General features: G+C 37.8%; 1 protein-coding gene across 4 annotated transcripts in view; it reads right to left on the reverse strand.

Moving 5' to 3' along the window:
- Window positions 1–860: 860 nt before the first annotated feature.
- The window catches only part of SCLT1 (sodium channel and clathrin linker 1), a 258,454-nt gene continuing 246,597 nt past the window's right edge, over window positions 861–12,717 (reverse strand). For 3 of the 4 annotated variants that reach the window (XM_049709469.1, XM_033419426.2, XM_049709468.1), the window contains 2 exons: window positions 5,491–5,586; window positions 861–1,405 (listed from right to left, as the gene is read on the reverse strand). In XM_049709469.1, the coding sequence (XP_049565426.1) occupies window positions 1,343–1,405; window positions 5,491–5,586 (159 nt within the window). In that variant the 3' untranslated portion in view covers window positions 861–1,342. Of the gene's footprint in view, window positions 1,406–5,490; window positions 5,587–12,717 lie in introns of those variants that run through there. The other variant, XR_004480803.2, reaches the window with a different exon arrangement.

A 12,717-nucleotide genomic window follows, 5' to 3' on the forward strand; every position in this document is an offset into this window, starting at 1 on the left:
TCAGTACATCACATAAGGCCCGGAGGCAAGCCCCTACACTCCACAGCTTCAAATCTCAGCTCCAGGCCAATGACCTCATGGCTATCCCAATTTGTTGGCACCAGTCCTAAACTTTTGACTGCTGGTTGGATATTTACACATGCATGTTTTCAAGTCACCTCAAACTCAACTCATTATCTTTTATCTGGACTACTGCAACGGTCTCCTAACTTGTTGTCCAGATGCAAACCCATCTACCCTAATCACCAGAAAGCAGGGTACACCACGTTCAAACTAGGAGCAGACAGTAACTAACTACATGGATCTATGAAAATCAATAGGACTGCAATAGTTCAATGCCCACGCAGTCTCAGAACTTAAGATTCCATTTGATTAATACTGCTTTGAGTAATAGCAAAAACAAACAAAATAAAACCCCCAAAACCCCAAGCAAATGAAAACCTTCCCAAATTCTTAAATATCAATATTTGATAAATACTGAAAATCGTGTAAGGTAAAAGTGAATCACTACAATTATTACATTAAAATACATGACAGGGACTTCCCTGGTGGCGCAGTGGTTAAGAATCTGCCTGCCAATGCAGAGGACATGGGTTCAATCCCTGGTCTGGGAAGATCCCACGTGCCACAAGCAACTAAGCCCATGTGCCACAACTACTGAGCCCACGCACCGCAACTACTGAAGCCCGTGCGCCTAGAGCCCATGCTCTGCAACAAGAGAAGCCACTGCAACGAGAAGCCTGCGCACGGCAGAGTAGCCCTCGCTAGCTGCAACTAGAGAAAGCCTGCGTGCAGCAACGAAGACCCAATGCAACCAAATAAATAAAAAATAAATAAATTTATAATTAAAAAAAATAAATAAAATACATGACAGCATCATTTTAGAAAGTGCATAATTTATTACATGTGAGTTAATAATAAAACGGATACTTGGGAACTTTAAAAATGAGTTACGAGTAACAGATGTAAAATTCTCAAATTCTGGAACCTGAAATATTAAAATTCAAGCAATTTCTTAAAACTCTTTCTCATGATTAGCATAGTTTGAAAACTGTTACGCTCTTCCAAGGGAAAAAGGAGGAATTAAAAAATAGACACGTTGATGAAGGCAATGAGTTCTTCCCAGCTGGCTTTATTCTCTACTGAAGCTCAATATAGGATTACCTTTTCTTTACTTACAGGAAGCTGTTCTGTTTTCCAATAACCCTCAAAACAGAATGGAAAATGCTTATGCAAAACGACGCAAGCCTTAACCATTCTATGAAGGTTTTACCATTTTAATAAACTTCTAGTCCAACAGCTTTCCCAAGTATAAAGTTCTGTGAGTGAACTATGAATATTTTTAAATATTTTCCAGATTCATCATGGAGGCTGCTTTTCTTCTCTGTACTGTAATCGCACTGAGCTGCAATTGAAATAAACAATCAGTAAGTAGCTACTTTTTCTGTGGAAAAATCTTAGACTAATACAAAGTATAATGCATCACAACTTACAATTATTGAAAATAATCTTATTGTAAGGGGTCTTGTTAGAGGTCGCTTTTTGTGTTCATTTCTCTTTTACTCTTGAGACTTTAAAATGCCTGTATCACCCTAGAGATATGCATGTCAAATACGGCATTCCATAGCTCAGTAATACACTGAGAATTCCAAAACATATTTTACAAACGAATGAGAAACATCTAGATAAAAGTTAATCAGGAAAGAGGCTAGAACACAAACTAAGTGTGAGCCAGCACAATGCAGGGCTGGTAATAAAAAGATGATGACAGATCACAGTAAGTCTAATAAGAAAATAATCTTTAAATATTAAATTGGAATTGATAATACAGACACATGGTAAAAGATATCTAACAGTACAAAAGAGTATACAGCATAAAGGAAGTCTTCCCATCTCTGTCCTTCATTCCACATCCCTCTTTCCAGGCAAAACCACTATTTCCAGCTTCTAAGTATACTTCTTGAAATATTCTAAGTGAGAATACATGCACATATTTCCTCACCCTTTTTTATTTAAAAAATGATAAAGTACTATACACACTTTTCATATTTTTCTCCTGCTAAATGATCTACCTTAGAGATAGCTCCACATTAAATCTACTTTATTCCTCTTAACAGCTGCAAAATTTCCCGTGTATGGATATTCCATAGTTTAACTGGTTTCCTATTGATGGGCATTTAGATGGTCTTTCATCTTTTAGAATTATAGGCAATGCTGCAATTAGGATTTGTACGTGCTTCCTTGCACAGACTTGCCCAGGTGCAAGTACACTACCTGCAGAATAAATTCTTAGAACTGCTAGGTCACAGGTTAGGTACATTTACAACTGTTGAGAGATACTGCCAAGTTGGGTGCCAAAGAGGTTGTACCAATACACACTCATGTCAGTGATGTGTGCAAGTGCCAGCACAATGTATTACCAACCTTCATGATCTGACGGGTGAAAAATAATATGTGATTACAGTTTAAGTCTCTATTTGCCTTTTGGGTGAGGAGGAGTTGGGCACTTAAAAAAAATGTTTAAAAGCCATCTGTCGGGCTTCCCTGGTGGCGCAGTGGTTGAGAGTCTGCCTGCCGATGCAGGGGACACGGGTTCGTGCCCCGGTCTGGGAAGATCCCACATGCCGCGGAGCGGCTGGGCCCGTGAGCCATGGCCGCTGAGCCTGCGCGTCTGGAGCCTGTGCTCCGCAACGGGAGAGGCCACAACAGTGAGGCCCGTGTACCGCAAAAAAAAAAAAAAAAAAAAAAAGCCATCTGTCTTTTATCCTTTATTCAGTTTATTGTAGCTCTTTTTTTTGTTGATTAGCCACTCTATGTGTGTTTAGGATACGAGCCTTTTGTCATATGTCTTGCAAATATTTTTCTCTGTCACTGACTTTACGACTTTTCTATGCAGAAATCTGAAATTTAAATAGTCACATTTATTAATTTCTTTTCATAGTTTCTAGGTTTTGTGTCCTGCAGAGAAGGGCTTCACCACACTGATTTTTTAAAATCCCATACCGTCAAAAGAACACAGCGTGGCATTCAATAGTTTAGAATGATACACTTGGAACATCTAACTGTTGTCCAGAGATGGATGAAGAAGATATAGAAAAAGTTAATCAGAACAGCACATTTCGAGCGTGACTGAATGACTACACTGCAGGGCTTGTGCTGAACCAATGACATGATGCTTGGCTGCACTGGTAAGAATGACATGTGAGAGACAACAATCATCTTTTAATGCAGTGGTCTTTAACCTTTTTGGCACCAGGGGCTGGTTTTGTAGAAGACAGTTTTTCCACGGATGGGGGGAGGGGCGGGTGGTGGTTCAGGGGAGCGACGGGGAGCGACGGCGAGCGACGGGGAGCAACGGGGAGCGATGGGGAGCGACGGGAAGCGACGGGGAGCGACGAGGGGCGACGGGGGGCGACGGGGAGCGGTGGGGAGCAATGGGGAGCAGCAAGTGAAGCTTCACTCGCTCGCCTGCTGCTCACCTCCTGCTGTTTGGCCCGGTTCCAGGGGTTGGGGATCCCTGTTTTAACGCCTTTACTTCATTAAATATCAAGCCCTTCCCAGGATATCATTTTTAACAGGAGTTTCCAGTTTTTGGAAGAAAATTAGAAAGGATTCAGAGAAGGCAAAGATAAAGATTAAAAAAGACTGAATATATGTCCTATAAAAAAGTTTATGACTTGGACACATTTAAAATAGAAAAAAAAATTAGCTCCAGGGAATAAATTCCTTTTTGTGTATGGGGAAAATGCTGAATGATTACTTTCCATCTTCAAATGAGAACACAATGGAAGGAAAAAAACTTAGGGAAAAATCTGTGAAGTGGTTACTGACAAAACATTAAAAAGAAGGCTCACAAGGAGAATGGTGTAATCTCTGCCATTAGGGAGTTTAAATAACAGGAGAAACATCTTTGTTGGACTGCTTAGGTTTAATTCTGTCAGGAAGGAGACAACTAGAAGTCAACTGGATTATATCGTTAAGGTTCTGTAACTGTACCCTCGTGCAGGTAGTTGGTTTCAGGTAGGCATTTTCTTTACCACAGTCCTTGAAAAAGGTAAACTTGAATCTTTAAAGACTGTGATATAGAAATTTAATTTCTATATATAAGTATCTTATTTACCACTTAATGACTATGCTAAGTGCTTTGTATGTGCTAATTCCTTTGATCTTTCAATAACTCTATTGGGGAGGTGTTATTATCCTACGTTAAACATGAAGAAACTGAGGCTTAGAGAAGATGAAATTGCCCAACGTCACATGGCTACTTAATGGCACCAGGCTATCTGCCTGACTCCAAAATACCTGCTCTCAAGATACTGTCCCATACACCTTGGCTCCTGTTACCTTATAATCTAAATGAATTCTTGAATATTTAATTAATTCATCCAGTAATCCATAATTTCATAAGAAGTTAAACTTACATGGTAAAACTATAATTACTTTCAAGAGGCAGGAAAATTGAAGGGCAAATTATGATTGGATTTTCTTTAAGTGCTATGCCATGTTCATACCAGAAGTAGATTTCAAAAAAAAAATCTATAAACATCATGAACACAAACTGAATTCAGTATTTAGAGTTAGTTACTGCTGTAATAAAATCTAAGAATAATGTTAATTTTGATTGAAACAGTACCAAATATTACATAATTATTAATACAGTAACTTGGTTTGTTTTTCTCTATCTATCTATCTAAACAGTCTGTTTCAAGCCTATCTTTATAATCACTAAACTCTTTTCATTTTGATCCTAACAGGAGAGACTACTGCTCCTACTTTAGAACAAATGGCCCATTTCATTTATGTGATACGTGTGCATTAGGAGTAATTGCCCCTTATAATTTCATTGATGTTCTGCACTTTTTACTCTATTTCCCATTGGACAACTTTTATATGGTATTTTAGATTTATATGGTCATATACAAATGTGCATTAAATGAAGTTAAACCTATAAGCTAGGTAATTTTTTTCCATTTAAAAACTGCAATAAAAACACTGCAATTTGAAACACTACATTCAAAGCATGTCATTTACTTCCGAATCTGTCAAGGAATACCTGCCTCGTTTTAGACAGAACATAATGCTAGAGCAGTGCTGTCCAACAGAACTTACTGGGGTGACAGAGTTGTTTCTGTATTACGCTGTCCAATATGACATGGCGACATGTGACTTTTGAGCATTTGAATTCTGAATAGTGTGACTGAAGATTTCAATTTTAATTTTATTTAATTTTAATTTAAACAGCTGCCTGTGGCTAGCAGCTATCATATTGGACTGTGCAGTTCCAGATTTAGGTGTCAAATGGCGGACACCGATGTTTATTTCTGTTTCTGAAGTTTACCTTTTCAACCTTAAACATTAAAGAGACTACTTTTAAGTCGTTTAATCAAATAAAAATAAAACTACTAGTTCTCTGGAAACTTCTAAGGAACTTCTCTTATCTCCACTCTACTCAGACTATTGTTATCCAGGGACAACGAGGAAGCTCCCTACCTGCTGGGAGGCTGAAGCAGCTCTCTGTTCCGCCTCACTGAGTCGTTTCTGAAGTCTGTTGGATTTTTCTTGATGCTCTAGAATCAACTTTTCATTCTATTAAGGGGAAATATAAGACAAACAAGTTAGAAATCCGTATGTGGCACGGAGATGTTTTATGGAATAATCAATGAAAAATCTGGACATCATTTTACCACTTACAAAATGCAAAGATAATATATCTCCAAATTTACATTTTTCAAGTCATGAACTTCAAGGTTCAAAGCTGGTTTTACATTATGACTAAACTGGTTCCCCTCCCCTGACCCTCCACCACATGCCACCAAAGAAAGTGAATTAAATCTAAAAGCAAAGTGAATCTGAAGTTAAGACCAAGGCTTTCAGTTTGTGACTTGTTAACCTTGAGATGCTATATCACTACTTTGGAATCACCTAGAGAGTGTGAGAACACAGACCTGAGCCTTACAACCTGAGCATCAGTAGGGGTGGGATGGTCCTGAGAATCTGCACTTCTATCAAGTTCTTGGGTGGTGTCGATGCTGTCTGCTAGCGCATTTAGAACCACTGTGCTAGACAAGCTTCCAGGGGAACTGTGACATAGTCTACGCATTATTAAGGTCAAGAAACAGAAAATATTCATTCTAGAAATCCTGATTTTTACAGAGCTAGACTTATCTTAAATGATTTATATGCTTACGGTATTATTTAAAAGGGGAAGAAATCAGTCTACATGTTTCCCAATACATGTGTATACTCCAGAAGGTATTCTCCAGAAGGTATTCGGGTCAATAGCATTATTAAGGCATTGGTATGGGTTGCATTATGTCCCTAAAAAAAAAGATGTTGAAGCCCCAACCCCCTAGTACTTATGAATGTGACCTTATTTGGAAATAGGGTCTTTGTTGATGATTAAGTTGAAGTCATTAGGGTGGGTCCATATGCAGTATGACTGGTGACTTCATAAAAAGGGGAAATTTGGACATAGAGACAGACATGCACAAAGGGAAGAACACATGAAGACACAGGGAGAACATTATCAACAAGACAGGGAATGCCTGAGGCCACCAGAAGCTAGGAAGGAGGCCTGGAAAAGATTCTCCCTCAGAAGGAACCAATTCTGCTGTCTTCTTGATTTTGGACTACTGGCCTCCAGAACTGCAAGACAATAAGTTTCTGTTGGTTAAGCCACCCCAGTCTGTATTACTTTGTTAGAGCAGCCTCAGGCAACTACATAGGCATCATGAATATAAATCTGTCACAACATGGTGTCATGCAGACAAGTTAAAAGAATCCATCAATTAAAAAATGTATTAGCCTTCTCCATACATACTAGCCTAAAAAAAAGTTTTTGCACATGTAAAACTGTTATACAGTTCTTTGAACTAGGTACTTCCCATGTCATAACATACAAGTGATAAGAATGAATGTCATGCCTAGTAATACAAAATACTGAACTAACAGTATCCTGCTAAAATGTGCTTATTCTATTTCTTAGTGTGCCCCAAAGCAAAATTAAATTGTATGAAGAGAACTATATTGGCTTTTCCAATTTACCAAGATGTTTAAATACGTAGTCTTAAATTTAAGAGACACATCATTAACACTAGAGAAAACCTGAGGAAAAACTGCCATCATCTATAATAATCATTTTCATAGTTATATTCAGACTATATATACATTTTACTACGCTGCTACCATAAAGGTTAAGGCACAGTCCAGCTTAGATAAAACATAATATATGCAATTGTTCTTTTTTAATTGATCATTTTAGTTGCTTTTGAGCTTCCAAAATAATTAACATTACTGTGTTGAATATTTCCCTTTAAATTTTTTCAAATTTTAAATTATTTCCTTAGAACATATTCCTGGAAGTGGGAGCAACATCAAAGAGTTTTTGAAAGGCTACTGTTTAATTGTTTTCTAAATGGCTCGTGTCAATTTACAATGCTATAAAACTGAAGTGTAATGACTTCACTATGGCTCCTATAGAAGGCCACAGAGACCTATGGACCATACAGCCTGTTAATGAAATTCCAACAAATACCTTCGAAGTTTGCTCATCAAACGAAGAACTAGAGTTCTAGAAAGTTCTAATAATAATCTGGAAATTGTTTAAATTTTTTTCTTCAAAGGAAAAAAATGATAAACCTTTGCTATATTTAGTTCTAAAGCATTAATCTAAAGGAATGTTTTAATATATTCAGTAGGAAAAAGTATTTTCTACATGTCTTTTGTGATAGACTAAAACAAAATTGGAGGAGGATCTTCAAGATGATGGTGGAGTAAGACGTGGAGATCACCTTCCTCCCCACAAATACATCAAAAATACATCTACATGTGGAAAAATTCCCACAGAACACCTACTGAATGCTGGCAGAAGAAATTAGACTTCGGAAAAGGCAGGAAAATCTCCACGTACCTGGTCATGTGGCTGACAGGGTCTTGGTGCTCTGACCGGGTGTCAGGCCTGAGATACTGAGGTGGGAGAGCCGAGTGCAGGATACTGGACCACCAGAGACCTCCCGGCCCCATGTCATATCAATCAGCAAGAGCTCTCCCAGAGATCTCCGCCTCAACGCTAAGACCGAGCTCCACTCAACAACCAGCAAGCTCCAGTGCTGGACACCAAACCAGAACACAGGCACCAGTCCCCTCCACCAGGAAGCCTACACAACCCACTGAACCAACCTTAACCACTGGGGTCATACACCAAAAATAACGGGAACTATGAACCTGCAGCCGGCAAAAAAGAGACCCCAAACAGTAAGTTAAGCAAAATGAGAAGACAGAGAAATATGCAGCAGATGAAGGAGCAAGATAAAAACCCACCAGACCAAACAAATGAAGAGGAAATAGGCAGTCTACCTGAAAAAGAATTCAGAGTAATGATAGTGAAGATGATCTAAAATCTTGGAAATAGAATGAAGAAAATACAAGAAACATTTAACAAGGACCTAGAAGAACTAAAGAGCAAAAAACAATGATGAACAACACAATAAATGAAATTAAAAATTCTCTAGAAGGAATCAATAGCAGAATAACTGAGGCAGAGGGACAGATTAGTGACCTGAAAGATAAAAGAGAGGAAATAACTACTGCAGAGCAGAATAAACAAAAAAGAATGCAAAGAATTGAGGACAGACTCAGAGACCTCTGGGACAACATTAAATGAAACAACATTCAATTTATAGGGCTCCCAGAAGAAGAAGAGAAAAACAAAAAGGACTGAGAAAATATTTCAAGAGATTATAGTTAAAAACTTCCCTAATATGGGAAAGGAAACAGTCAATCAAGTCCAGGAAGTGCAGAGAGTCCCAAACAGGATAAATCCATGAAGAAACACAACAAGACACATATTAATCAAACTATCAAAAATTAAATACAAAGAACAAATATTAAAGAAGCAAAGGAAAAGCAACAAATAACATACAAAGGAAACGCTATACCTTAACACCTCATCGTTCAGCAGAAACTCTGCAAGCCAGAAGGGAGTGGCAGGACATATTTAAAGTTATGAAAGAGAAAAACCTACATCCAAGATTACTCAACCCAGCAAGGATCTCATTCAGATTTGATGGAGAAACTGAAAACATTACGGACAAGAAAAAGCTAAGAGAATTCAGCACCACTAAACAAGCTTTACAACAAATGTTAAAGGAACTTCTCTAGGCAGGAAAAACAAGACAAGGAAAAGACCTACAATAACAAACCCAAAACAATTAAGAAAATGGTAATAGGAACATTGATATTGAGGACTACCTTAAATGTAAATGGATTAAATGCTCTAATCAAAAGACACAGACTGCCCAAAAGGATACTAAAACAAGACCCGTATATATGCTGTCTACAAGAGACTCACTTCAGACCTAGGGACACATACAGACTGAAAGTGAGGGGACAGAAAAAGATATTCCATGCAAATGAAAATCAAAAGAAAGCTGGAGTAGCAATTCTCATATCAGACAAAACTAGACTTTAAAATAAAGACTATAACAAGAGAAAAAGAAGGACCCTACATATGATTAAGGGATCAATCCAAGAAGAAGGTATAACATCTGGAAATATTTATGCACCCAACATAGGAGCACCCCAATACATAAGGCAAATGCTAACAGCCATAAAAGGGGAAATCAACAGTAGCAAAATAATAGTAGGGGAGTTTAACACCTCACATTCACCAATGGAATGAACAACGAAAATGAAAATCAATAAGGAAACAAAAGCTTTAAATGACACATTAAAAAAGATGGGACTTAATTGATATTTATAGGACATTCCATCCAAAAACAACAGAACACACTTTCTTCTCAAGTGCTCATGGACCATTCTCCAGGATAGACCATATCCTGGGTCACAAATCAAGCCTTGGTAAATTGAAGAAAATTGAAATTGTATCAATATCTTCTCCAACCACAATGCTATAACACTAAATATCAATTTCAGGAAGAAAACTGCAAAAAATACAAACATACGGAGGCTAAACAATACGCTACTAAATAACCAAGAGATCACTGAAAAAAATCAAAGAAGAAATCAAAAAATACCTAGAAACAAATGACAATGAAAACATGATGACCCAAAACCTATGGGATGCAGCAAAAGCAGTCCTAAGAGGGAAGCTTATAGCAACACAATCCTACCTCAAGAAACAAAAAAAATATCAAAAAACCAACCTAACCTTACACCTAAAGCAATTAGAGAAAGAAGAACAAGAAACCCCCCCAAACTTAGCAGAAGGAAGGAAATCATAAAGATCAGAATAGAAATAAATGAAAAAGAAATGAAGGAAACCATAGCAAAGATCAATAAAACTAAAAGCTGGTTCTTTGAGAAGAAAAACAAAATTGATAAACCATTAGCCAGACTCATAAAGAAAAAAAAGGAGAAGACTCAGATCAACAGAATTAGAAATGAAAAAGGAGAAGTAACAACTGACACTGAAGAAATACAAAGGATCATGAGAGATTACTACAAGCAACTCTATGCCAATAAAATGGACAACCTGGAAGAAATGGACAAATTCTTAGAAAAACACAGCCTTCCAAGACTGAAGCAGGAAGAAAGAGAAAATATAAACAACAATCACAAGCACTGAAATTGAAACTGTGATTAAAAATCTTCCAACAAACAAAAGCCCAGGATCAGATGGCTTCACAGGCGAATTCTGTCAAACACTCAGAAAAGAGCTAACACCTGTCCTTCTCGAACTCTTCCAAAATATAGCAGAGGGAGGAACACTCCCAAACTCATTCCATGAGGCCATCACCACCCTGATACCAAAACCAGAGAAATATGTCAAAAAAAAAAGAAAACTACAGGCCAGTAGCACTGATGAACACAGATACAAAAATCCTCAACAAAATACTAGCAAACAAAATCCAACAGCTCATTGAAAGGATCATACACCATGATCAAGTGGGGTTTATCCCATAAATGAAAGGATTCTTCAATATACACAAATCATTCAATGTGATAAACCACATTAACAACCAGAAGGATAAAAACCATATTATCATCTCAATAGATGCAGAAAAAGCTTTTCAGACAATTCAACACCCATTTATGATAAAAACTCTCCAGAAAGTAGGCATAGAGGGAACTTATCTCAACATAATAAAGGCCATATATAACAAACCCACAGCCAACATTGTTCTCAGTGGTGAAAAATGGAAACCATTTCCACTAAGATCAGGAACAAGACAAGGTTGCCTACTCTCACCACTATTATTCAACACAGTTTTGGAAGTTTTAGCCATAGCAATCAGAGAAGAAAAATCAATAAAAGGAATCCAAATTGGAGAAGAAGAAGTAAAACTGTCACTGTTTGCAGATGACAGGATCCTATACATAGAGAATCCTAAAGATGCTACCAGAAAACTACTAGAGGTAATCAATGAATCTGGTAAAGTAGCAGGATACAAAATTAATGCACAGAAATCTCTTGCATTCCTATACACTAATGAGGAAAAATCTGAAGGAGAAATAAGGAAACACTCCCATTTACCACTGCAACAAAAAGAATAAAATACCTAGGAATAAACCTATCTAAGGAGACAAAACACCTGTATGCAGCAAAGACACTGATGAAAGAAATTAAAGATGACACCAACAGGGCTTCCCTGGTGGCGCAGTGGTTGGGAGTCCGCCTGCCGATGCGGGGGACATGGGTTCATGCCCCGTTCCGGGAGGATCCCACATGCCGCGGAGCGGCTGGGCTCGTGAGCCATGGCCGCTGGGCCTGCGCGTCCGGAGCCTGTGCTCCGCGATGGGGGAGGCCACAGCAGTAAGAGGCCCGCGTACCGCAAAAAAAAAAAAAAAAAAAAAAAAAAAAGATGACACCAACAGATGCAGAGATATACCATGTTCTTGGATTGGAAGAATCAACATTGTGAAAATGACTGTACTATCCAAAGCAATCTACTGATTGAATGCAATCCCTATCAAACTACCAATGGCATTTTTCACAGAATTAGAACAAAAAATTTCACAAATTCTATGGAAACACAAAAGACCCCAAATAGCCAAAGCAATCTTGAGAAAGACAAATGGAGCTGGAGGAATCACGCTGACTATAGACTATACTACAGACTATATTATAGACTATAGTAGACTATACTACAAATCTACAGTAATCAAGACAGTATGGTACCGGCACATAAACAGAAATATAGATCAATGGAACAGGATAGAAAGCCCAGAAATAAACCCATGCACAGATGGTCACCTATCTTTGATAAAGGAGGCAAGAAAAGACAGCCTCTTCAGTAAGTGGTGCTGGGAAAACTGGACAGCTACATGTGAAAGAATGAAATTAGAACACTCCCTAACACCATACATAAAAATAAACTCAAAATGGATTAAAGACGTAAATGTAAGCCCAGACACTGTAAAACTATTAGAGGAAAACATAAGCAGAACACTGTGTGACATAAATCACAGCAAGATGTTTTTTGACCCACCTCCTAGAGAAATGGAAATAAAAACAAAAATAAACAAATGGGACCTAATGAAACTGAAAAGCTTTTGCACAGCAAAGGAAGCCATAAACAAGATGAAAAGACAACCCTCAGAATGGGAGAAAATATTTGCAAATGAAGCAATTGACAAAGGATCAGTCTCCAAAATACACAAGCAGCTCACACATCTCAGTATCAAAAAAACAAACAACCCAATCCAAAAATGGGCAGAAGACCTAAATAGACATTTTTCCAAAGAAGATATACAGAT

This window comes from Orcinus orca, chromosome 4 (assembly GCF_937001465.1).
Source record: "Orcinus orca chromosome 4, mOrcOrc1.1, whole genome shotgun sequence".
NCBI classification, from domain to species: Eukaryota; Metazoa; Chordata; class Mammalia; order Artiodactyla; family Delphinidae; genus Orcinus; species Orcinus orca.